Here is a 26,334-nt window from a genome sequence, read left to right as displayed (position 1 = left end):
GTACTGGGCACTGATGAGGCCACACTTGGAATGCTGTGTCCAGTTGTGGGCCACTCAATTCAGGAAGGATATTGAAATATTGGAGCAGGTCCAAAGAAGGGCAGCAGAGCTGGGGAAGGGTCTGGAGCACAAGTCATGTGAGAGGTGAGGGGCGGCTGAGAGAGCTGTGGATATTTACCCTGCAGAAAAGGAGGCTCAGGAGTGAGCTTATCACTCTGCAACTCCCCGAAAGGAGGTTGTAGCCGGGTGGGGCTTGGCCAGCTAAGCAGTGACAGGACGAGAGGACACAGCCTCAAGCTGTGCCAGGGGAGGTTTAGGTTTGTTATAAATGAGAAGCAAAAGTCTCAATATTAAACAAAATTTAGATTGCTTTATTTGATATAGACGGATCAAGCAGCGCTGGGGAACGTGAGGGGTCACTGCCCACTCCATGCTCCATCGAATCTTGATTTGCAGCCTCTTCTTACACTACAGTTTCTCGTTGTAATCAATAATTTTTGGTTTTTTGCTGTTATAATTTTGCCAGGTAAGCGGTGCTGATCGAATAAACATCCGTATTCAAATTCACGAAGTCTCCGGTGATAGTCACAGATAGCCATCTGGTCTTTGTAGATAACCACCAGAGAAGTTCTGGAAGTCTGGTCCTTGAGATAGGCAGCATTGATCAGACAAAGGCAGGAAGGGCTATTGGGAGTCTGATTTTTCAAGCTGGTAGTAGACACAACTTGTTTGGAAAATACACTATTCATAACAAGGTGATTTAAAACAGAATGATTTGATCATATTTTTTCCTTTATCTAGTGTCCATGCTTCACTTCAGACCTTAGTATTCTGGCTTATACAAGCTCCAGTACTTCTGTGATTAACACGAATCTTTTATCAGTTATCACAGGTTGCACCTCAGGAAGAATTTCTTCACACATGGGTGGTGAGACATTGGAATGGGCTGCTCAGGGGCATGTGGAGTCACTGTCCCTAGAGGTGTTCAAGGAAAGGCTGGATGTGGCACTTAGTGCCATGGTCTGGGGCAATACAGTGGTGTCGGGTCAAAGGTTAGACTCAATGTCTCAGGGTTCTTTTTGATTTTGTGCTTCTGTGAAATCGTTTATGGGGTGCATGTGCTGTGCCAGCATCTCAGCAGAGCTGGGCAGGAGCAGCCTCTGGGCAGCCCAGCATGACCAGGGAGCATGAGTCAGCTCCCCTTCCTTTGAAATACACTGTGATCCCTTTCTCACCCTTCCCCTCCTACTTTCAGTCCAGTTATTGAACATTTTTATTTCCCAGTAATTTTTGTTCCTCTAAAAACTTCTTGGCAATACTACAGCAGCACCACAGCTGTAGCACGATGCTCCTACAGCTCATAAGCTCTCAAGTAAAGGTGGGCAGCACACACTTAAGCCTTTGAGAAACACACCGTGGCTTTTGAGGATGCTGCTCCAGTACACACACCTTGGAAATACTTCTTTCTATCACGAATCCTGATGACAGGCTCAGTGTGCATGTTTTTGTGTATTTCTTACCTTAAAAAGCTGTTCTTAGAGTGTAAGAATAGCTGTGAGAATCTCACCCCCACGAAGTTTTCTGCTACTTTAATTTTAGAAACCATCAGATCTTGTCACTTCAGTCCCCCAGAGACTCAAAATCAAAAGAAAAAAATAAACTGTAGATGCCTTCCTGAACATTAATTGCATTTCCTTTCAAAGTGTCCAGAATAGAGTTTGATTTTGCTTTTGGATCCTGTTGCCCTCCTGTGGTCAAACCTCAGCAAGTCCAGGGACTGTGAAAGCTCTGCACGTCCTTCAAAAAGGCTTAATTATTTTGTGTGCATGTCTGGTTTAGTTAAATATTTCTTTTCTCAGAGTCCTCTCCCTTGCTGTTTGCTTGCTGGAGCTCTCTGTTGCACGTTTAGAGATCTCACCCGAGTCATCCTTTCACACTGCAGTGGGATTGGCTCCTCAGAATGATTTACCTTTTTTACTTTAAAAGAAAGTCAAGACTTTCACACGGGAGTCCAGGGATACCAAAACACGCCCTCATTCCTCCTGAGGGTCTTGGGGTCAGCTTCCCCTTTGTTAGGCCAGTTCAAAACCCACAACTGATTTTCATGTGATGAGAGGTTTTAGAAAAGCTCAGAATGTCGTGCCTCCTGCACACTCTAAATTGCAGGATCAAAGCCTGGATTATCTCCTGCAGGCCCCGGAGGTGACTCACCAATAACATCATAGGACAATTTACTTCAAAACACCTACAATACTTAGCTAAGTTTTAGAGTTGTATAACACCGTGGGTTGTTGATTTGATATTTTGTCACTTCCTTTTAATTCTTCTGCCTTTCTTCCTAATCGTTGGAACTTAGTTTGTCAGTTTATACCAAGCTGGAATTTAGCTGGCAGGATAATTGGATCTCCTAGAAAAATGTCATATTAAGTAGGAATTATGGATAATGCCCCTGCAAAATTAGTTAATGGAAAAAACGTTTAATTGCTGCTTGAGTAATATCGATCAAATGCAGTTATTCTACCTATGCATTTCTGTATTTGATACCACAGGAACTTGCACAATACAGGGACTTGTGTTTGCTCAGCAGCAAAAATTCACACTTCTCCCTCCCTGCTGAGTGCCTTGAGGTTTCTGTGGGCCCTGACCCTGAGTTTATCACGGTTCCTCTGGAAGGTGCCTCCATCAGCAGTTCCCCTAAATTAAGCACTCTGTGCTACTCTCTAGGTCACTAATGAAGCCGTGGGGTGACACAAAGCCCAAAAGAGTCCCTGTTGATTACCAGATGTCAGCTGGACCCCGAGCCACTGCTTTCTGCCCTCTGAGCCCAGTGGTCAGGCTGGTTTCCAGCGGGGCTGGCTGTGATTGCCCAGCCTACCCTCCAGCATGCTCACAGGAATGATGTCAAAAACCTCAGCAGAGTCCAGGCAGTTCACATCTGCTGCTTTCCACATTCCCCACAGCCTCTTGTCTCAGCCCAGAGGGCAGCTGTAATTGTCATCCTGTGACTGATTAAGAATCCTGGCTCTTTCTCCTCTTATGTTATTTCCAGCTGAGGAGCTCATAATTTTCTGCTATTAATCCCAAAGACCATGACCTTGTATTTCGCAGCACTGAATTTCAACCCCTTTCTACTATTCCAGTCCTCAAGGCTCACAGCTTTTCATCTTCTCTAGAATACTGTGATCCTTCCCTGTATTTTAAATTACTCTCATCTTTGATGGCAAGTTGACTCAGAATAGGGAGTTTGAGAAATTACAGCATGAAAGGAAGTAGACTTGGCATGGGCTTGGCTTCAGGGTAGTAGTGTTCTGTGTTGAGCTACAGAAGAATTTTTAGTGAAAATTTTTTCTTCCTTGCAATCCCCAGAGCATGGGAAAATCATTTCCAAAAGGTATATAGGGAGTGAAGGGAGTGTGACCTAGAAAAACTAGTCAGATGCATGTGTCAGATCCAGTTAATTTTTTTTTTGCTAATGATACTGATCTATATATATAAAATGCTGAATGGAACACTTATCTTCTCTGTGTTTGGCCTTAAGCCACATTCCCCATCAAAGGCAAAGAGACTCTGTTGACACTTTCCTGGTGAGTAAATCAGTCATGAGAGCAACATATTTCTTTTCCAAGCAACATATAGAAAGCCATGTTCTGGAAACTAGGAGTCCTGGGTTTCCCAGAGCTCAGCATATTCTTAAAACAAAGGTATCCAGGCTCCATCCTACTTTCTCCCTTGCCTGCCTGGCAAACCCTCTGGTCTCATCATACTGCTGCTGACCACCCTCATCCATTTTCCCACTTATAGATGCAGGAGGAACACTGCAGTTAGAGGGTGCAAAGGGCTCCTCATCCTGTCCCTGCATACCCACTTGTGCCCTGGACCCTTCATAGCTGCACATCTTTGCTGCAGACATTTTCTCTTTTGCCTAGTGTGAATGAGGCAGTGCAGTAATTTTATGCAAATCCATTTGCAGATTAAAAAATTAATCAAATTCTGAAATTTTCATTTAAAGAGATTAGTCTTGAAAAAAATCCCCCATCTAATCCTCCCAGAATAGTCACTTGGAACAAGGCTTCACTGCATTGTTTCCCTCCTGGGTTCAGTGCATCTCCTGGAAAATTTTCTTGTAATGCTTTTGGGACCATGTGGAGCAGCAAGCTTGGGTTTGAGCAGGGCTCACCAGGCAAATTAAAGTTGATATATCAAATGATAGAGGAGATGTGTCAGTAAGTGGGAACGGGGGAGTTTAAGGCAGTAAAATCTCCTCTCTGTTGTACTTCATAGGTAAATTCCCCTGGTGATGCAGGAGAAATGGAAGCGGGGAGCCTTAGTGAGTCTGTCAGTAATTTAAATTCCGAGAGGCCGGAAAAAAGTCGTGTAGCAAGAAAAACGAGGAGCAAGAGACACTGCTAAAACTTGCTGTGTCTGGGAGTTTACTACTATAATCTGTCTCTTAGAGCTTGAGCTCAAAATTATCCTCGAACAACTGGGGTTTGATCCAGTGCTATTTCAAATATTTTTCTTAGCCCCTCAGAGATTTTGAAGTTGACCCTGTATGAGGTGGGCCAGCCACCAGTCCTGGAGGAAATCCAGAGGCATCCTGATGGCATTGAACTAAAAGTCACTTAGGTCCCTGAAGTTCTCAGTTAAATCAGACATTCTGGCACAGCATCCTCTGATCTCACAGCACCTGAAAAGCTCAGGATATGTGTGTGGTTGGGTTGGCCTGCAACAAGCTCAATTGCCCCGACTTCAAAAAAACCACGAGCCCAAGATGCAAATCCTTGAACAAACCTCCAACCACAGCACCTGGAACAGCTCAGCTCTGCCCAGTGATGGCAGACTGGCCCTGAGAAAGGAGTATTTTTCTAGTTTTCAAGTACCTGCTATGGAGTGAGGTGCTGCCTCATTTTTCTCACTGCATGGGCATGGCCAGCTCGTTTGTTCACTGTTTTCTTCCCCAGTGTGTCTCCAAGTTTATGGCTCGCTCTGCCCTGCTATGTCCATGCTTTTGGTTTCTTGCCACCATCCAATTTACTTGGCAGCTTTACCACATTTCTGCCCTTACTGCTGGATTGTTTCTGTCTCCCTCTGACTTTGGCTCCTTGCCTGCAGAATTGCTTTAATTAAAAAGTTAATAAAAGGTAATGCAAACGAGCGTTTTGCCTGTATTTTATCACAGTCCAGCTCCTTCCCCTCCCTCTTTCCCAGAGAAGGTGAAAATGAGAAGCTGGTGTTTTGCTGCTTTTTGGTGTGAGAGCTAACAGTGGAAATTTCTACAGGCTTAGGAGGAGCCCTCTGAAGAAAGGGCTTATAATGGTGTGTAGATTATTATAAGTGCGTAGATTATTCATGAATGAAAGTGGAGGAAGTTTTCATTTAAAGGGGATTAATCTAAACCCCTTACAATCCTCCAGCTCTTTTTGGAACAGGCAATTCTTAGCATCATTCTCATCCTGAGCTTAATGGGAACTTAAAGAAAACTTTTGAAAAGACTGTCTATATCCCAACTCCAAATTATCCCAACCAGGGACTAAGGGAAGGTGTGAAACCTGAACCTCACTCGTGCCTATAGCTTGTCACCTTATATCTATATAGAAGAGGTCTCATTCATCCTTAAGTGATTTTCCTGAGAAACTGGGAAACTAAGATTAGTGTATGAAGTAATATGAGTCATATCATCAGCCCCTTCTCCCAGCCCAGATTCCTTGCAGCCAGCAGTGGGAAGAGGAAAAGGCAGGGATGTGAGGGTGTAATTTCCCCTCGTGCAATATGTAGCAGTTAACAGGCAATTACACCACTTCTAAACCCACCATCTGGGGAGGGAGCCTGAGAGCTGCCATTTAGGTTATTTTTCTTTCCACAACTGCCTGTGTTTTGGGGTGATATTCAGTTCTCTTGATCTTGTTTTTAAAGCCTTAGTAAAATGAGTAGGAGTTTTATTTTTTGTTAATATCTACAGTGGATTTCATAGCACTGATTTATAGCTATTCCCTGATGACATTTAGTACCCAGTGCCTGAGACTGTATAAATAAGTTACATAAAAACAGATTTGTGGTATCATTAGCAGCACCCCCTTCCAAGGGGAGCCTCCAGTGAGCCTTGTGTCTAATCAGAGCTGACATGGAGCAGAGTCATTCACTGAGACATCCAAAGCAAGTGGATCTGTGCCAAATTCAGCTCTCCGTTGCACTGCTATAAAGTTGGATAACCTCTGACAGCAAGGGGGTTTTACACTGTATTTACTCTGCCTTTACACCTGTTCTCTGAGATCAGTGTCAAGCAGTGGACCCCAAAATCCTAATACGCAATAGGAAGGTGCTTGCTGACTTCCACAGACTGGATCAGGCCTCAGTGGTTAAAATATAATCTGAGTTCAGAGTGCAGAAAACAGATTACATGCCTGCTATTGTACTGATATGCTTTCCAGAGTAAGCGTTAGCAATATGTACACAAGTGCCAGATGAATTAAGCTGGCATTTAGTTTTTCCACCTCCAGTAGGAGAGGACTGCTTGTGGTGTCTGGAGCTGGAGCTGAACGGGGCTGCCAGGAGGGCACGTGTGACAGGAGCCACGGTTACAGGTCTGCTTGTGCTCAATTTCCCCAGGCTTCAGGATCAGCCTTGCACAGAAACATCAAGGCAGAGACAAAGCCTGTTAAAAACTTTGGGGCTTTATTTCCTTGAACTCCCCTGGCTCCCTTTAAGCTTTTCTTCTCCAGCCATTCCTGCAAACCCTGTGTTGCAGCTCAGACAGGTGACCTGGGGTGTGATGCACCTCTCCTTTGTAGCACCTTCCTCTGATTGCACTGTGCCGGGTGAATTAGAGACCTGCTGGGAGCAGAGACGCTTATCTCAGTTCCTGAGAGGTGCACAGCTGACTTCACTGTGGTCAGCACAGTTACTGTGGCCCTCATTGAAGTGGGGTCAGTGGTTTAAACTGCTGGCAGCATCAGCTGCCATGAAGTTTAAAAGTCTGGTAACAAAGTGGTGAGGGCACCCTGTCTTCTGTTCTCCTGTCTCCTCGTGGTTGAAAAGACAGTCCTGACCAGCATCTAAAGGGAGTACACAAAGGTTGTTAATCTGCCTTGGTTTTTGGCTTTAAAGTCTGTTCTCCTTTGCAATGAATCGTTTACTGTTAGCCTTGTTCTTAAGGCTCTTTTCCACTTCAGTGATTCTTGAGGTTCTTTCTCTGACAAACCTTTGATTCTCTGTATAGCCTTACCTACAGGTCCCTTGTACCAAGATTTCAGTGTACCCAAGATTTCAGAGTGTACCCAAGTTTCAGTGCCTGAGAAGGAAGAAGCAGAGGTTTTTTGTGTTGAACCTTTGGATCCCTGCAGCAAAATAAGGCAGATTTAGACCCAGAGGAGCTGTTGAAAAGCTTGTCCAGCTTAATGATTAACGCCTTGCTATGCTATGGGAGTGTCAGGACAAAGAGACCTCTGGACTCCTGAGCTCTCCTAAAAGAAGCCCTTGCACAAAACACATCCATTTACTAGAAAGAAGACTAACTCTCTCAGGTAATTTCAATGGGTCTGTGATCAAGTGCTGCCCTGGCTGCTTCAGCCTCCTGGCATCCTGCTTTAAATGCCATGAGCAGGAGAGATGCAGATCACAGGGATCTTTGATCCTCAGAAACCAGCAGTGAACTTGCTGCCAGTTAACAGAAGGAAAGAGAAATGCTGGGAGGGAATAGATGTGTGTGTGTGTGTGCTGGCAGGGGCCACCTTTCCTCTGTCAAGACAAGTATCTGCCCTTGAGCAGCTGAGATCTTGTGGTCCATGCACAGATCTGTTGCAGATAATGCTAATGCTCAGTGGAGAGCAGCTCAAATGGGCTTTCACAGACACGGCTGGCAACTTGGCCTGGATATGAAGTCTTATTTGGGCTCTAAATGTTATTTTAACGGAAAATGAGGACTAAAAGAGAAAGGTAAAGGAAGCTTTGTGTTAATTTGCTGTTTGGTGAGGAAACCTTATTACTGGTCTCCCTGTGGCCACCAGCAGCAAGGGATGAGGCAGCCAGCAAGGCTGTTGTTTCTCCTCAGTCCGTGTCTGATGCTGCAGGGACACATGGGGCAATGCACAGCCAGAGGATGAGATCAGCATTTGGCTAGCATGGGGAAGGGAGTTAATGTAGTGAAAAGCTGTTCCACCCAGATGCCCTGCTCTCTCTAGGACAGAGAGCAGCTTCCACAATTTGGAAAGGTGTCAAACGCTAAGCAAATAGAAATGATGGCATGCCAGTGGCAATTCTACAGTGATGGAGAAGCTGGCTGGCAGAGCTCACCTTCCCTGCAGGAGGTGATGAGATTGCAGGGGAGCCACAAGCTGACAGATCATTTGAATATGACACTGTCCTTCCCTTCTTCCTGCCTGGGGAAAAGTTAGAAAATGCTGCTCGTGTGGCACCTTAATCTAGGGGAAACAGGAGCTAGAGTTCCATGGTTCATGTTTTGACCTCTCTGTTCTTTCTGTGACAGCCCTGTCTCTTCTACTAGTAAAAATGTTCACTTTCCCTTGCAGGTTGGAGGCTGCTGCCTGTCTCAGCCCTTGAGGCCTTGGCAGTGGTGGCAGAGAGTGCACAAGCCCACCCCACAAGGCAGGGTGGCTCAGCCCTGCCAGCCTGTGCACCATGTCCCTCCGTGAGCACGCTCTGTCACTGTTCTATAGCGCTGTGGGCACCATCCGCCCAGCTCCCATGCTCAAGAGGGCTCTGAAGCTCCAGAAAGATGGGTGCCCTCAGCTGCTGGTGAAGGACCAGGCCTTTCCAGTGAAGAGGAACCTTTACCTGGTGGGTTTTGGAAAAGCTGTGCTGGGAATGGCCGCAGCAGCAGAAGAGATACTGGGAGACCACCTCACTCGGGGAATTATCAATGTGCCACTAGGGATCCAGGAGAGCCTGCAGCGAGCAGGAATGCAGTAAGGACTGTTTCTGGACAATTTTGGGGAGCAGGAAGGAGGGGTGTAGGATGCCAGATTTGTCCTCTGTTGGGTATTGCTGTGAGCACCTTAAGTCTTTTTGAGCTGCCCTTACTCTGTTGCCCACTCCATCCACCCCACCGCTCTCATCTTCAACCACCATCACATCCCAGTGACACGGGGATGCAGCCCACCTCTTGTGCTGAAAATGCTGAATCTCCAGCTGTGAGGAAGAGACTCAGCAAAGGCCATCTGCCTGTCCTGGTCAGCCCCTGTATGCCACTGGTACACCAGGCACCTGCAGGTGACAGCCTGGCTGCCTGTGTGGGTGCACAGATCCGTGGTGTAATTGCCTCTCTTACCTCACCAGGGAGATGCTACTGAAGCCACACAGCAAAATCCAGGTCATCGAAGGTGCCAAGAACAACCTCCCAGATGCAGAGGCTCTGAAGGGAGCAGTTGCCATCCAGAAGCTGGCTGAGGGTCTGACTGCAGATGACCTGCTCCTTGTGCTCATCTCAGGTAGTGTGGAAATCCCAGGGAATGGGATTTGCTGAGAGCCCCCAGCTGCCTGCCCACCCCTGGCCATGCAGCAAGGGAGTGCTGTGCTGTGCCAGCCCCTTCAGCATGGACACTTGCACCTCTGATTTTTCCTTTTCCTTCTGCCATCTTTTCTCCAGGGATGCAGAAAGGGAGAGCACAGGGCTTCCTGCTGCTGTAGTGGATACACTGCCTCCCAGCACTGGAGAGAGGCTGAGCTGCACAGGCTGGGTCCTGCAGTTGTGCCACCATAGTGAAGTGGCATCTCTGGGCACAGCCTGGCAGCTGTTCTCACCTCTTGGCAAGGAAACGCTTTGTTCTTGTCCCCTCCTTACATTTGGAAATGCAGACTTGGAGAAGCAAGCACCTGGTAGACTTGCATGCTCTGCATTTGTGCAGGAGTGTGAGTCTGAAAGCTGAGATTTGGCACTGACCTTTCCCAGGGCTTGGCTCCTTCCCAGCTACTGGAAATGAGGTCTCCAGGTACCACACAGTAAGCTGCATGCCTTGGAGGGGCAGGCCTGCACACCCCCAGGGCCTGGCTAGTGGCCCCCAGGCTGTCCCCAGATCCAGGGCTATGTAAGAAGATACATCAGAGGGATGCAATAACATCACCTCATCCTGAGCTGTCACAGCAAAAGCATGCAGGGGCTTGGAACAGCTCTGCAGAAAGGCCTTGGTCTCCTCTGCTCAGTGTTTATTCCTCTGTGGATGTTGAAGCCTGATCTGATACGGAGAGAGCAGTGCCATTAGGCAAACACCCAAGTGACTGGAAGCTAGAGCTGTGCTTTCTGGGGATTCCCCTGGGCTTCCTCCTGTCTTTTGGCTACAAGGATCTCCAAGAGACTCCTCAGCCCTTCAGGGAGCCTGTACAGGATCTCCCCGTGGCTGTGAGTCCCTATGCATGTGCACTCCCACACAGCAGCCGGTCCCCAACTGCTCCTGCCTCTCAGCTAGATCCCTGGCTATTGACTGAAACACAGGCATTTGCATTTGTTTTTCTTGCTCATCATGTTTTATTGATGCTGATTTGTCTCAAACCTCTGAGCAGGCTTTGTATTTTGACAGTAGCATTCAGCTATGTTCACTCTCTGCACAGACCTTGCTCTTTTCTCCTCCGTATTTTCCATCCATTCCACTTTTCCATTAGAACCTCGCCTTCTTTTCCACATTTCCAATGCCTGCTTGTATCAGACAGAATTCCCATCAGTGAAGCTGTCACCTGGACTCAGGGCATGCTTTGTCCTTTGCATTACTCTCCCCCCTTTTCTTTCCTCTCAGGCCTAGATGAGTGCAGTTCAGCAGTTTCCAGTCTTGCTGCATCCCTAGCCAGTATTTTTATACACTATCCTGAATAAATGGAGCCACTAAAGCAGGCAGTGTCCCCATGTGCCCAGCACTGACTGCAGTGTGAGCTGTGGAGGCCCTGCTCACCCATCCAGGTATCCCCTGAGTATCAGTGAGGACCCACTTGTAGCTCAGTGCAGAGGTGAGGGTAGTTGCTATCCCTTTTCTGTCATCCCCCACACTGCAGGCTTGTGGTGCCCCCATCCAGCCAGGCTCGTACTGCCTGGGTGAAGTGTAGCTGACTGCAGAGGGTGCAGGACAGCAGTTGAAGATGAGTGAATTCTCCAGAGATGTTACCTTAGGTCCCCAGTCACCTCTGCCTTCCCTCCAGACCCTGGTGAGGGAAGCTAAAAGGCTATAAAGCCTTGCTCTCCTTTATCCTCCTATCCTGATGTCCTTGCCATCTCTTCTGCATCCTAGGGGGTGGATCAGCCCTACTGCCTGCTCCCATCCCTCCCATCCTCCTCGAGGAGAAGGAGAAGCTCACAAAGATGTTGGCTTCCCGAGGAGCTGCCATACAGGAGCTGAACATTGTCCGGAAGACTCTGTCCGTGCTGAAGGGTGGAGGGCTGGCCCAGCTGGCACATCCTGCACAGGTAACCAAGGAAAGCCCCTGTTTGCCCAGAGATCACCCATCTACCCTCAAAACAGAGGTTTCACCAGCTTGCAAGGTTTTTGTCCATACTGAGCAAACAATTTTGCACAGTGTTTTGGGGCGCTCTGGCTGAGATTTCACCGAGGACCAAAACTCTCAAGGACACAGAGATGGAAGAGTGGGAATTCAGACTTGGGAAACGTCAGCCATCCCATCACGCCACTCTGCAGACCCCAGCCCATGCCCAGCAGTCACTTCCAAGTATTGGTGCTTCAGCATAGTGCTTTCAAGGCTGGCTCTGACCCTTGGCTTTCCTGGGGACTGTTCTCAGCATGTGCCATTGCTGAACCCACACTAAGCTGGGCCTGACCTACCCTGTTTCCACCTGCTTTGATGTGGGGATGGCACTCAGAGCAGTACTTATGCCAGGGCTCTTTTGTGGTCACCTCTCTTTGCCTCCTGCAATAATCTCTGGGCATTTCTTTCCATAGGTGGTGAGTCTCATCCTGTCTGACGTGATAGGTGACCCCCTGGACATCATAGCAAGTGGGCCCACTGCTGCCAGCTCCCACAGTGTCCAAGACTGCCTTCATATACTCACCAAATACAACCTGCTGCACAACCTGCCCAAGTCAGTGCAAATGGTCCTCTCCAGCTCTCCCACCAAGCCCACTGCTCCAGAAAACTACTCCCATGTTTCCAACATCATCCTTGGGTCCAACACACTGGCTTTGGAAGAGGCCAAACGCCAGGCTGAGGGCCTGGGCTATGCAGCTCTGGTCCTGAGTGCAGCAGTCCAAGGGGAAGTTGGCCGTGTTGCCACACTGTACTGCCAGCTGATCCAGCTGCTCCGCCTGGGCTTCACCAGCCTCGGAGAAGGGCCCCTGGGAGATGAGCTGAGGAGGAATCTCCTGCAGCTAGCAGCAGAGCTACACATCCCAGGGTTGGACCTGGAGAAGTTTCTACAGGCCCTGCAAGGATTAGGGCCCGGCAGACCAGTCTGCATCCTGGCTGGTGGAGAAACCACAGTCCAGCTCCAAGGAACCGGCAAGGGAGGGAGAAACCAGGAGCTGGCTCTGCGTGTGGGGCTGGGGCTGCACAAGGCTCAGGCCACAGGAGCCAGCAGCCCCCAAGGGAGGTGTGAGATCCTCTTCCTCAGTGGGGGAACAGATGGGCAGGATGGGCCAACGGAGGCAGCAGGAGCCTTCTGCAGCCCAGGGCTGGTGGCTGAGGCATTTCAGGAGGGCCTGGATGTGGAAGCCTTTCTCAGGAACAATGACTCCTACACGTTCTTCAGCCAGTTCCAAGGTGGGCGTCACCTCCTGGTGACAGGCTTGACAGGCACCAATGTCATGGACATCCAGGCCATTTTAATTAGAGCCATAGAGAGATCATGAAAGCTCCCTCTGCAGATATCCAGATGCACTTAATTAGGAGCAGGAATAAACGAAAGCACCAATGCTGTGGACAAATGCAAACTACTTAAATTAGGGCTCACTGTCGAGGCTGCTAGTGTCTTTGACAGAAAGAATCCACTAATTAGACACTTGAGTGGATGTCCGCAGCAAAAACAAGCACTTGTAATTGGGGGGATCAGAGGAAGGTAAGAGGTCACATTACAGACAAGGAAACTGGATTTAAAACTTGTGTCTGCTTCAACTGTTGTTAATTTAAGAGATGTGGGGAAGCTGAGGCCACGACAGGACTACCATGGAGACCCCTTGCTGCACTGTTGCACTTCCAGTGCCCCCAGCTCAAGAGCAGTGGAGTTTTAGGGGCTCACTGGAGCAAATTACAGTGACTGAAGGATATAAAAGCAAGGCATGCTCACCTGAACCATGGAGGTGCTGTGGGGATGTGGCGGGAAGGGGACACCCAGCCCCAGGGAACTGAGATGACAGAGACCTAGCACACCCAGGAGTGTGGCTAAGAAGCACGTTGGCAGAGAAAAGTTCTTGATACTGGCTGGGTGACACAAGCAGTGCACAGTGACAAAGATGATGACATACCTTCACTGTGCAGTGTTAGGATAGGCATGAATGAAGTGCAGTGACAAGCCAGCTGTGTGGAGTCCTCCTCCAGCCTCCTTCCCTCCACATCTTCCGTGCTGGTCCCTGTTGGGAGAGCCTCTGTGCCAGCAGCATGTATGCTGTGAGCTTCCATGGTGTTTTCCAACTGCCTAGAAAACTGTCGTGCATCCAGCCTGAGCCACTGACCTTTCCTCTGCACTGAGGCAGAAGTCGCTGTCATTCTGATTAACTCTGATAATTCCACAGAACAAAAGGCAAGGAAACCTTCATGCTCAGCTCTCCTGACCCATGCTGCTGAGCTGATCAAAGGGCAAATCTGCCAGAGCTGTGCTCTGACAGGGAGCTGCTCCCCCCACATGCACGAGGACACGGTGGTTGTCACATTTTTGTCACCTACTGCAGTGTGGTATGTGGGAGAGCAGGGCTGAGCTTGGTTTCCCAGGACATGGAGCTCATAGTGGGGCTGGATTTCAGGAGGGCTTTGCCTGCAGCAACAGGCACACTGACGGTTTGGCTGGATATTCAAAGGACTAGAGCTCAGCAGCCAGTATGACCCAGCACGTCCAACTCCTTTTGAATATCCGTCTGTTTGTTACAGAGCCTAAGTGGGAGCTGAGCTCCTTTGAAAATCCAGCTCTAATGTAATAGGACACGCTTGACTCAGACTCTTTCCAGACAGACCGACCTACTCCGTGTGGCTGATCTCATCTCGTGACATAAATACACCGTTGTGCCAACACCCTGTGGTGTCTCACTGAACAGTCAGTCGTTCTGCACCCCACTTCAAGGTGGATCAGAGGGTGGGGTTTTAAGGAGGACGCAAAACCTTCTATTTTGGTTTTGAAGCCAGTATCTAACAAGTATCAGCAGGACCATCACAGGGCCTGGTGTCAATGCCAGGATGGCAGCTGGACTGTTTGGGCTACAGCCCAGGCTCAGAATAAGGCACAACCCTGGGAATTTCAAAACTCCAGTTTTGCCCGGTGGTTTAAACTCATCCACGCATCTCATTTGTCCTTGGAGCCTGAAGGTCTTCTGTAACATGCCTGAACTTGCTCACACTGGCAAACAGCTCCGAGATCTGCTGGGGAAAATCTGCCAAGCGTTATAGAGCTGGCTGTGCCCCTGTAATGTCAGGGGGTGGCTGTGCAGGAGGAGCTGCTTTGTGCCGTGTGTTTTTCTCCAGAGGTCACTGGCAGGTCGCCTGCTCCATGCCCAGCAGGGCAGCTCCACGGGGGCACTAACACGGGCAGCAGTACAGCCAGAAGCATGGGCTGCAGCCAGCAAAACTGGGTAAAGCTGGCTTCACAACGTGGTGAATGCTCCCTGGACCACTTTGCTCCAGTGGAATGCAGAGTGACTCCAGTTTAGGGCTGGGGTGCTTGGCAGAATGGTCACTTCAGCAGTGGTCCAGTGTGCCAGCCTGGGCACAATGCCACAGGGCCATCATACCTCCCTGCCCACAGCTCTGCCATTGCTGAGCACCACCCTGGACTTGGTGCTGCTGCTTGTGCTGCCTCCCAGTCAATTTGAGAGGACCTTGGGCTACTGCTGGCTGGCTTTTCCTGGGAAATGCTTACCCCAGGTAGCCCAAGCAGTGTCCTTGCTTTCTGAATGGTGGCTTTTCATAACGATTACAGAATGTGTGTTGGGGAGGAGAGCAGTCTAATAAAAGGTTTGTTGAAAGGATGGAGCTGTTTGAAGTGCATTTCCCATATACCTTTGCTTGACTGCCATATATGGATTTTGTTCTTGTCCTTTCTTTCCTAATTAAGAGATAACAGGCCAGGGGGAGGTTCAGCAAGAACACCCAGGCTACAGGAATACTTCTCTGATGCTTCTAACTGGGTAACTCAAAGCTCCATTTCTCCATTTCCAAGGGGTTGCTTTGGTGTACCTCGTACAACTTCTGCCTAGGGACAAAGGGAGCACTGGAGTGTGCACAGCCCTCAGAGACAAAGCATCATCTTATTCCTCTGGACAGTGCTCAGCAGGAAATTGTCTGCTGTTGCTCCAGCCCAAAGCCAGCACCCTCCAACCTGCAGTCCCTTCACAAAAGGGCAAAAGGTCCCACGCATGAGCCAACATACAGTTGGGCCATACTGGTCAAGTTTAGCAGGATTTGTGAGATAACACGACTCTTAAGAGATGAGAGCATTGCTTACCTGCCTGGTAATGATTTGCCTCTGGGCTGGCAGGACCTGGCAGGAGCAATGACTTTCCCATTGGGAACTCAAGTGAGTCACCACAGCTGAGCAAGGCTTTGCAGCTTGTCCATGCTTGTCCCTGGATGGGATATTGGCCTCATTGAAGTGAAGCTGCACAAATGAAGAAACCAGAGTGTGGCTGTAGTCACACTGAGCAACCCCAGTGTGTGGGCTGTGCTGGTACCAGCTCTGTGCCACCCTGGCTCTGGCGTGCTTGTGCCTAAGGAGAAAAGTCACAGAGAGAGTGAGGACAGTAAGAGCCACTGAGGCTTGATGCTCACAGTCCTTTCCCTTCCTATTAGAAAACATTCTACACCAGCCAGCCTTCAGGAAGGAGTCAGTTGGATGAAGATGGCCAGCAGCTCCCTGCCCATATCCCTACACATGGGCAGGGAACACTGGGACAGTGGGTGGGAAAAACATGCTCAGATGCTGGGTGGGGAGCAGGTGAAGAAGGTCTGGGTATCTTCAGGGTTGATTTGCTCTCCTAAGTTAGCAGCTTGTAGCCAAACAGCGCTAACGGCCGGGAGAAGTAACAGCGTTATTAACAGCACGAGCTTTTGGCAGTAAATTAAAAATCTTGGCTGCCGCCCTTGGCTCTGCTCTTGCCTCTTAGAAGACATTAATATCACAGCTCCCCAGCATTCCCATTATCACTTCATTAAGGATCCAATAATGATAAATGTGGATGGTTTTATTTTGCACGGAGCCTGATTAATGGCCAATAATTCACTAGGTGTTAATGGGGCCCTTCCTTTATGGAGGCATTGGAAGGGGCTGCCTTTCATCTCCTCCACAAGCCACGATTTTCACTATTTTTGCTAATGTGACAGATATAACACAAACCTTGAAAGAGTAGCTGAGGCCTCTTGAGAAACCTTGAAGAGTATCGTGCCTGGGGCAGCCCCTGCTGTCGTGGTCATTCCTCAGCATCTTTTTCCTCTTCTTCCTCTTCCTCCTCCCCTGTGCTGCTGGCAGCGCCTGCACCCAGAGGCTGTTGCTCATGTCCCAGAACAAAACCAAAGCAGCAGATTCCCCAGGGATGAGCCCACCAGTGCAGTCACTGGTGTCACAGCAGATGTGGTGCAGAACCAGGCCCACCCTTGCAAGGGGATGCAAGGCAAGGAGTGGGCTTGTGCTGGCCTCACCCCAAAGCAGCTTGGCACCCCTCACCTGCATCCCAAGAGGGCTGGGGAGCCTGGGATGCAGGATGGAGTCCAGGCTGAGGTCAGCAATCCTCCTCCAGCACCCCAGGGGACAGCTCTGGTGGCTCCTCCAAGGCCAGCTCACGTGGCACAGGGGCTGCTCTCCGCTGTAGGACCCCGGCGTATTGCACGGCTTCAATCCCTATATGAAGTGGGATGTATAATCACATAGGAATAAAAAGCCATACAAGACAGCAGGCTGTGGGATGCTCCATGCTGGAGGATGATGGGACAGTCCCTCTGCAGTGGCTGCCTCGGCTCCCCTGGAATGGAGCCAGGCCCCAGGGAGCCCCCGAGATTCCCCCCAGCCCCTGTATGGGGTCTGTGGGGAGATACAGGAGCCCTGCATCAAACAGACAAGAGAGGCAATGTGTCAGCCAGGAGAAAGCTTGGGAGGTCCAGAGCCACTGGAGAGGGAGCCCGAGGAGATGTCAGCACTTGCTCCCAGATAACAAGGGCCTCCCATCCCAACTCCCTGCTGGAGCTGTGACACTTCCTCTGTGCTACACCCACACCTCCTCCCCTCTCACAATGCCCATCTGGGAGCATCACCCTGCAGGAACTCCTCCAGCCTGGGAACCCTCTGCTTGTACCACCATTGTCCCTCAAGTCTTTACCAGCCCCATCAAGGCAGTGGGTACCACAACCCTCCAGCACCATCACAATCACCTGGTGAGGAGAGAAAAAGGAGCCAGCCTCCTCCCTGTGGAGGTCAGAGCATCCTTCTGCATCTGACCAGGGAGAGGAGGGCCCAGCAGCTGGAGCGAGTGGTTGCAGGGAGCTGTCAGCACCCAGCTGTCAGATCCCAAATCCCCTGGCAGCCCATTAGGAGCAGCTCCTGGCTGCCTGCAGGAGCTCTTGACAGGGGGCCAGGCACCAGCGTGAACAAGTGTGGATCCTCCTCTAAGGAGTGGATGTGGGTGGAAGGAAACCAGGGAGCTGTGCCTCCAGTGAACACTCACAGAACAGCACTGGCACAACCCCATGTTCAGGGCTGGGGGACAACCAGGGCAGGGTGCCCTGGGAGCCCACCCAAGCAGTGCTGGGGATGAAGCCAAGTGGTGACCAGCAGAAAGGGCTGTTTGTGCCACCTCCTCCTCTCCTGCCATTCTGCTCACATCCTGGCAGCAATTCTGGCATCCACAGGATGGGAGAGCTGGAGCAGTGCCTGGGGCAGGAGAGAACAGGTGGTGGGTACAGGCTCATGCAGTGCAAGGGGTCTTCTAGCTAAAGGGAATGGTCTTCTAGCTAAAAAAAAAAAAAAAGGAAAGAAACAAAAAACCAAACAAAACAAGAAAAAAACACCTACCCAAAACAGAACAAACAAAAAACCCACACCAAAACCGCCCCAAAATAACCCAGCAACACCCCCCCCCCCCCCAACAAAGTAGCAGTACACTCTCTGGTTGCCACACAACACCAAAAAACTCTTTTTGCTGGCCCAGGACAGCATAGCCAACCAGCAGTCTCCAGCTGAGCACCACAGTGTTGTCTTAAACAGCTCCAGAAGGGCTGAGCCACCCCAGAGCCATTACCCTGGGCTCCCCTCAAGCCAGCAGAAGGAATTTCAAGCCTCAGGCTGCCTTTCCTTGCCACAGGGTAGCACTGGGAATATCGACACTTGGAATCACTCCCAAAAGCCTTCCTCCACCCCCAGTGCCCAGGTTTCCCCAAGGACTGGAGCTGTGCAGAAGAGGAGACTCTGATGTCCCTTCCCACGCTGAATGGTGCATGGGCAGGAGTCCTGAGGCAAGGGTCTCCCCATGTCCCCTCCTTGGGACAGTGCAGGCAGGGGCTGCCAGACGCCCAAGGAAGGGGGAATCCATCCACACAGAAGCTTTTTTCAGTGCAAAACCCGGGGGATTTGGCTTTCCAAGGCACTCACCCACCTGCTGCAAGAGCTGTGAAGATCTGAGCATCAAGCCACGTCTCTGCCACGTTTTGGGAGGATGGAGGGGTCATTCCCACTGCGGAGGGGAACAGCCCTGGCTTTTCCTCGGCCAGGCTCTGCCACGGAATTTGCCAGATTAGGCACGGTGGCTTTTTAAAAAGCACAAATCCCAGAGTTTGAGGGGCTTGACCCAACCAAAATCCCCAGCAAAAGCCACGCAGGAAGCGAATGGTGCCAGGCATTAGGGTGGCAGGGGGGAGACACTCACAAGTGACCACAGCACCAGAGGGAACCAAACACCACGAGGGCAGCACCGGGTCTGGATCGCTCCTTAAGTGCCTCCAAACCAAGTCAGCAATTACAGGATCATCAGCTGATGAATTGTAGGAAAAGATGTGTTTGTGAATCACTGCACCCCGGCTGGGTAAGAGCACTGCCAGCGCTGTATTTGGGAGCAATTACTCTCCCCAAGCATGTGAATCATTAGGTATAATTACCCTAATAAATAAAAGGAAGATAACTCCAGTCTCTAGCCTAATCTAGAACAAGCGATTTTCGAGGAGAGCTGTGTGAAATAAAACCAGGAACACAAGACAGAAGGAAAGACGTAAGAGAGCTTCAAAGCCTGGATGTGCCATTAATCCTTCCCAGAGCAACCAAGGCCATCCAGCAGCAGTGGAGTCTCTCCCACAGGTCCTCACTGGTGGAGTTCGGTGGCAGAGAATTTGCCACAGAGGGCTCAGGTTTGGGTGCAGCAGGGTTGCCCCTTCCCAAGGCAGCATCCCATCGGAGCACAACTTCTCTTGGCAAAAGTTTCTCTGCTATAAAAATGCAAACAGGTTAAAAAAACTCAGACAAACAAACAAAAGAAAAAAAACAAAAACAACCCAGATTTATTTTGGAGATGATGGAGGGGGCAAGAGTTACTCGAGTCCAATGAAACCATTTTGCCTTTCCTCTGGGAAACGTTGGAATGAAAAAAAAAAAAACCTCTAAGCCCACCCCACTCAAAGTTGACATTTTGAAACGAAGCAGCAATTTTCTTCTCTACTTAAAATGTCATCACAGACTTTTGCTATAAAAAAAGAAGCTTTCCCTGAGTGACATTTTGAGGGGAAATGTTGACTTAAAACCAGAAGGAAACCCCCAGTCCATGCAATGAAATGTTTCGAGCTTCAGTGAGACTCCTTACAGGGAAATTGATTTTTTGGCAGGAAAAAAACAAAAAAAAAAAACCCACCTCCAACTACACATATTTAGTGGTTTGAATTTCCCACGGGACAAACCTATTCCCAAGGAGGCAAGACTTTGGGAAAGGATGGAACAACATCACTACCCTGTCCTGGAAGAAACAGCAAACAGCATCCCTAATTCTGGGCAAGTTTCCTCAAAAGCTTTGCAAAGCAAAGCAAAAAATCAGCAGTAGAGTCTGTGTTTGTCCTAGCAGGTGCCAGGCAGGTGGTGCTGGCTCTGTCCTGTCCCTGTGAGATGCCAGTGCAGGAGCTGCTCCTGCCCAGCCCAGTCCTGGGGAAGATGCCAAGGCCAGGGGGGTGCTGGCACAAGAATGGGGAGCCCTGGTGAGCAATAGCAGGGTTTATCCCAGAGCCTTTGAGGGGAGAAATTGGATTTAGTCTGTGACTCATGGGAATCCTGCTTGTTCCCTAGGGAGAGAGAGGATTGTGGCTCACTCCTTGTCTGCTTGCAAGAGGGGCTGGGCTCTGCCTAGGGATGCTCCGTGAGATGGGGCTGGGCCTGCTGTGCTGCCTCTGCCTGGGCTCTCCTGTTAGGTGGGGTTTGACCAGGAACAATCTGTGCTTGGGCTCTCCCTGGGGCCACAGTTATTGCTGCCTAGGTTTTGTTTTTTTTAATAAACCTGTAATATGAGAAGCCTACCCAGGAGAGCAGAGGGATTATTGGCAAATATCACTTCCCATTTGCAAGGCTTTGAGGGGCTTTAGCCATATGGATTAGCCAGGAGCAGAGAGAGGGGCACAAACCACTGGGATGGGACAGAGCAGAACTGAGTCCTTTGAACACAGGGCTGCAGCAAAATCCTGCAGACAAGTATCCTCCAGCCTCCAAAGGAGAGGGCTGGGTGGGAAGGGCTGTGGAATCCTAATTAGCTTTTTGCTATTAATGAATTGGCACTGAAGCAAACAAGGCAGCAACAGTGCCTGGCACAGCTCCTGCTGCCACATCCCAGTCCCAGCACTAGGCAGCCTGCACGAGGGGGCTTGGTGGCACAGTCAGGGACATGGGGACCCAAAGAAACAACAGCAGAGGGGGGACGTGCCACTGTGGGACAGGAACTGCTATGGGATGATGGCACAGAGAGGATGCAGGATATGAGGGTACACAGCAGGACATGCCATAGTTTCAGCCACCATCACCACAGCTGACACCAGGACATGCCACCACTTGCACAGAGACACCTCCCCTGCCAGGGCCTTTCTGCAAGGCCAAGGCTGAGTCACTTCATCCCCAGGTGAAGCCAGCAGCCCAAGGACAGGCCACCCCATCACCAGCTATGGCAACAGGTGCCTGCTGACTTGGAGACCTTCAAGCCAGCAGCCAGAGACACCAGGAGTACCAGTAAGTCTTTGTGCTGGACATCTGTGTCTAAGCCCCATTTTAGGGGATCCTAAAGCTTTTGGGACACCCAGCAGGCAAGCCAAGAGGAGCCATGGGGTCAGAGCCAAGGGCCCATGCCAGGGGTGCTGGGGACATTCTGCAGTATTAGTGCGAACTATTAATTATTAAATGCTGCTGGGTAAGGAGGGAAAGGAACCTCCCTCTTGCTCAGGAACAGCCAGTGACCAACAACTTCTTGTCTTCAAGGCTGACAGCTGCTCAGGGAGGTGAAGGGGCTCCCCACACATCACAGCCAGCACTCTGGGTGCAAACCTAAGAGCCACCCACCAGCAGCTGGAAGCACAATCCAGCCACAGTCCCACCACAAGCTACCCCTGAGCTCAGTGTGATGCCAAAAACAAGCAACATAAGCACTTCTGTGCAGAAGTATCACTTCAGGCACAACTTTTGAGTCCAGCTCACCTCTCCCCTGCCTTTACCAGCATGTTTAACAACAACCTCAGCCTGGAAGGACACAAGTTGTACCTCAATACCTGACTAAGTTAACTGTACTTATCAGCACAGCCCCATAAAACCCACGAACAACACTACATCTTCCCCTTTACCGCTTTAACCTCTTATAAGCCTTCCTGGAAAGGCAGGAATCACTATGTGCTGTGCTGAGCCACCAGAAGTTGATTAAGCCCTAATTAATTGCATTAAGGTCAGCCAATGTACTCTGTTAAGGAAGAAAGCCAATAATTAAACTCCACGTGTGGTGTGCTTCTGCCATTAGCTCCCCAGGCTGTGGCGGCGGCGTCAGGCTCGGCGGGGTCACAGCCAGCACCGCTCGCCAGCACATGGCGGTGGCAATCGGGGAAATAATTAAGTACTGGGCATAAAACCATCAGCACTTCAGCGGGCGGGTGACACAACTCACCCAGCAGGGCTGTCGGCGGCGGGGCTGCTCGGGAGGAGACAGCAGGGGGACACGGCTGCACGGGGAGCATCCTCTGCAGGGCACCCAGAGGAGGATGTGCCAGGCTGAGCCATTCACCCGGCAGTGCTGGGGGCTGGCACAGACCCCTGCCCGCGGAGGGAAGCCCCTCGGGCCCCGACAATAGGGTTTTGTGTAGTCCTGACAAGAGCACCTGCCCTGGTGCTGGGAGCCGGCCAGGGGCACCATATGGATGGGACCTGCCCATCTCGTCTGGGCATGGGGCCAGTCTGGATGGGAGGCAGCCCCTGGCATGGAGAGGAGCCCCTGAGCCGTGTGAGATGAGACCATGGGAGCCCATCACCACTCCAGCCCGGAAATGTAACCACCAGGTACAGAGATGGTGGATACAAGGTGGGTGTGAGCATCAGTTTGTTCCTGGCCACGCCAGCTCCAGGTGCCACATGGCCTGAGACACTGAGAGTGCTGCAGTGGAGCCCAGCCTCGAGGCAAAATTTTGCCTCACCTTGAGGCTTTGCAGCAGAGCAGGGAGTGATAGGACGGCACGAGGGATGAAAAATGGGGTCCTGCAGTATCTCCTTGGGGAGAGGAAGGAGCGCAGGACACTTGGGGCTTTGCCCTCTCAAGTCAATCCCTCCCTGGCAGCAAGCTCATTTAAGGCTTTTCTTTGCTCCCAGCTGAAAAAATAAAGGCCAAGGTAATCTGCCTGCCCGTCCCTCTTTGTCTCGGGGATAATAGCAGCCAGCGCAATGTGGAGCCCCACAGGGCTTTGCAGATTAGAGCTTCCAGAGATGTCTACAGTGAGTGCCTGGACAAAAACGAGAGGTGGTGGAGCAGAGCAGAATGAAAGGGACCTCACAAGGTCACTCACTCCCTGCCTGCCTAACTGCATCTCCCGTCTCCTTGCCCTGCCACTGGCCAGGTGGGTGATGGGATGGTGGCCACGAGATGGGACAGGGGCAGAGTGTTCCTCTGCACCTCCCAGCTCCAAAGGCTGACTACACCGAGGACAGAGCTATGACTATGTCACAGCAGCTTTTTGTTTTATAATTTACACTTGGAAGATTCTGATAATTCCACATCTAAACTGGAGAGGGGAGGGAAGAGAGACAAAACCATATAACCTGCCACAGAAACTACAACAGTGTGAGCTGCTGCTCCCGTACTCACAACGACTTCTCTGCAAGCCATCTACAGACCCAAAATGACTGGCTGGAGACATGGGAATCGCTGCACAGGGCTGAGCTGCAGCTGGCTTTTCAATAACTCAAAGGGTCAAGACACAGGAGAAAAAATCCCAAACCAGTTCCCCTATTTCTCATGAGTTTTGTCTGGCAGGAGGCGTCCCAGCCCCGGCAACGAATATCCGCTCAGGAATGTCTCATGTCTAAAAGCACACACAAAAAAAGGGGGGGAGGTGGGAGGAAACCCTACGCCCGGCCTTCTTTCTCTGTGGCCGAGTTCAAACGGCTTCCAGAGGGCAGGCAGGGGCAAGCAGGGGCTCGCAGCAGTTGTGCTGGGGCTCAGCAGCGCAGAGGCAGGCCGAGGGCAGAGCAGAGGAAGACGCCATCCCTTGTTCATCCCCCTCCCCGACGCTGTTCCTGCTGTGGATGTCCACGCCAGCCCTAGGATGCGGCCAGGCTCCGGCTCCTGCTCGTCCCCTGCTCGTCCCCTGCTCACCCTCCCTCCTTCCCGTCACCGCACACGTCATCCCTCCAAACACAGCCCATGGAGCTGCCGCGGCCGCACCGACACCGGAGAGCCGGAGGGGCCCGGCCAGCGCTCCCCACGGCGCTCGGCGCCTCCACACTCCGCTCCCGCTCCGCCCGGGTTTATTTAGTTGATCAAAATCGTCGGGTGCCCAAAGCCACAACAGCATCCTGCCGAAACAACTTCCTGGGGACAAGGAAGTGGGCGTTTTGTAGACCCTCGTGTGTGGTACCCCCCGAAACACCCCGCATGCCTTCATGTACTGCCCACCTCGAGCATCACCTCTTCCCTGCCTTTTAGAGCCAGCCTAGAGATGAAAAAGGAACCAGACAAAGCAGAGGGGAGACAGAGACAATAAATCCATGGCTAAACCCGTGGTCCTCAAGATCACAACTCTGGGCTCAACAGACCCCCCCCAGCTGCTCTGCCCCCTCGGGGTGCCCACACCTTCCCCTGGGCACCCCATCCCCTGGGCGCAGCACCCACGCCGGCTGCCGCCCGGGGTGATCCACAGCATCCCACTGAAATTTTAGCTCCGGCCTCCGTAGCAGATGGAGATAAGGACAAAACTACTCCCTCGCTTATAAACAAGGGGCCAGATTCTGCCGCCAGCATCCGGCAGGCGATACCCGAGCCGGCGAGGCCAAAGCCAGCCACAAAGCGGCTCCATGCAGGGATCGCAGCCGGGATCCGGCAGCCTGCCCGCCGTACGGGGAGCGGGAAGCACAGAGCACTCTTGGCTTCTCCGTTTACCTGCGGCTGGTGTGAATCCCAGCAGCGCGGGAGGAGCCAGGCATAGCAAAGGCAGCTCGGGGAAATGGGATCCCCGCCTGGGGACGGTATCAAAGACACATGCACAAGGGAAAATAAAAGACCAACCCCCCCGTCCCTCATTCCCGTCCCTGCTCCAAACAAAGGCAAACCTGTGCATAGCAGCACACACCTGAAACACAAGCCCCTGAGACCCCAAGCCCCCTGAGACCCCAGGCCGGCTGAGGGGCCCCCCAGCCCCACGGGACCTCCGGGGACCAGCACCACACACAGACCCGAGTGACAGATGCCCAAACCCAGACACGGGGCCCGTGATCAAAATCATGCTGGGAGAAAAGCCCACCCCGGGGAAAGCAGTTCCACGGAGGTACCTGTGTCAGACCGCCAGTGCCCCCCAGCCGCGGGCCATCCCGACACCAGAGGTGACAGGTATTTATTGGGGCGAGCGGCTGTCCCCCCGCTCTGGGGACCGCGGCTGGAGGGCGGCAGGGGCTGCCATTGGCTCCCGCGCCACCCGGGCAGCATCGCTCTCCAGGGGCTCGCTCTGCCAGGGCCAACTTTACAAGGGAAGCTTTTTTTTTTTTTTTTTTTTTTTTTTTTTTTTTTCCTCCCCAGCTGAAACAAAGACGAGGGCTCGAGCAAGCGAGAGCACGGATGAGAAGACAGGAGCGGGGCGGGGGGAGAGTGGGCTGGAAAAAAAGTCCACACAAACCCACGGATCTTGAAAGAAGAGGGAAGGATAAAAAGGAAACCAGAGGCTGCAGAGGTAGACGTGGAGATGAGAGGATGAAAAATTGCAGAGGGAAGAGGCGGCAGCCGGGAACGGAGCAGGGAGCTCAGCCGTGTCACATGTATCACATCCCCGGAGAGCCACCGGCCACCCCGACAGCCCACCGAGGCCACCCGGGACGATGCAGTGAACCTATGGGGAGTCAGTGTCTCACGGGCCGGGGCTCTGTGGGGAGAGGAGACAAGGGCTCGGCCCCTCAGGACATGACCCCTGCCTCCAAGGGAGTCCCCGCTCGAGTGGGCTCTCCCCCAGGCTCCCCCGGCCCCACCAAGGTGGCCAGAGCAGTGACCGCTGGGCAAATAGGGGGCCACAGCGAGCGGCAGACGGGTCCCCCCGCGCTGTCCCTCCCCCGGATCCACCTGCCGCCAGGCAGCCGGCGCCCGACCCACGCCCACGCCAGCCCCTGGCATCCCCCGGCCTCGCTCTCCCTGGGCACCCCAGAAGCCCCATCACCCCGAGCGGTCCCCAGGACCACCGATCCCCCATCCCGCAGCCTTTTCGCCCCTGCCGGCCAGGAAGTCGCCTCCCTCCCGGCAGGATCCAACCCTGGCTCCGGCCCAGCGGCAGCAGCGGGGACACCCCCGCGCCGGGCTCCGCCGCTCCCATCCCCGGGGCCGGTACCGGCCGGGCACAACCCGGCGCCGCTCCCTGCCGGTCCAGCCGAGCCGAGACTGGCGCACCTGCCCCGCCGCCCGCTCCTCCCCGCACCGAGCTCCCCCTGGACCGGCCGCGCTGCCGGTGCCGCTGCCGGTGTCGGTCCTACCTGCGCGGCGCCGCCGTCCCCGTCTGCAGCCGCCG

At 51.9% G+C, this 26,334-nt stretch overlaps 1 protein-coding gene and 1 long non-coding RNA gene across 3 annotated transcripts; one reads left to right on the top strand and one right to left on the bottom strand.

The window, feature by feature from the left end:
• Positions 1–350: 350 nt before the first annotated feature.
• On the bottom strand, positions 351–26,334 carry LOC148222498 (uncharacterized). 2 transcript variants are annotated; one of them, XR_015806080.1, is made up of 3 exons: positions 26,300–26,334; positions 16,814–19,557; positions 351–16,621 (listed from the first exon to the last, which is right to left on the bottom strand). It is a non-coding gene; the product is annotated as an uncharacterized LOC148222498 (long non-coding RNA). The 2 variants fall into 2 exon arrangements; XR_015806079.1 differs by lacking the exon at positions 26,300–26,334 and having other exon boundaries at positions 16,814–23,869.
• GLYCTK (glycerate kinase) lies at positions 8,635–12,862 on the top strand. Its single transcript, XM_014869632.2, is given in 4 exon segments — positions 8,635–8,921; positions 9,292–9,443; positions 11,229–11,404; positions 11,895–12,862. Coding segments are annotated over 4 exon segments (1,554 nt in total). The 3' UTR covers positions 12,834–12,862.

The sequence above is a fragment of the Sturnus vulgaris genome, chromosome 11 (genome assembly GCF_052056855.1).
Source record: "Sturnus vulgaris isolate bStuVul1 chromosome 11, bStuVul1.hap1, whole genome shotgun sequence".
NCBI classification, from domain to species: Eukaryota; Metazoa; Chordata; class Aves; order Passeriformes; family Sturnidae; genus Sturnus; species Sturnus vulgaris.
Note: the sequence above shows the minus strand (reverse complement) of the source record. Positions and strands in the feature narration are given on the sequence as shown.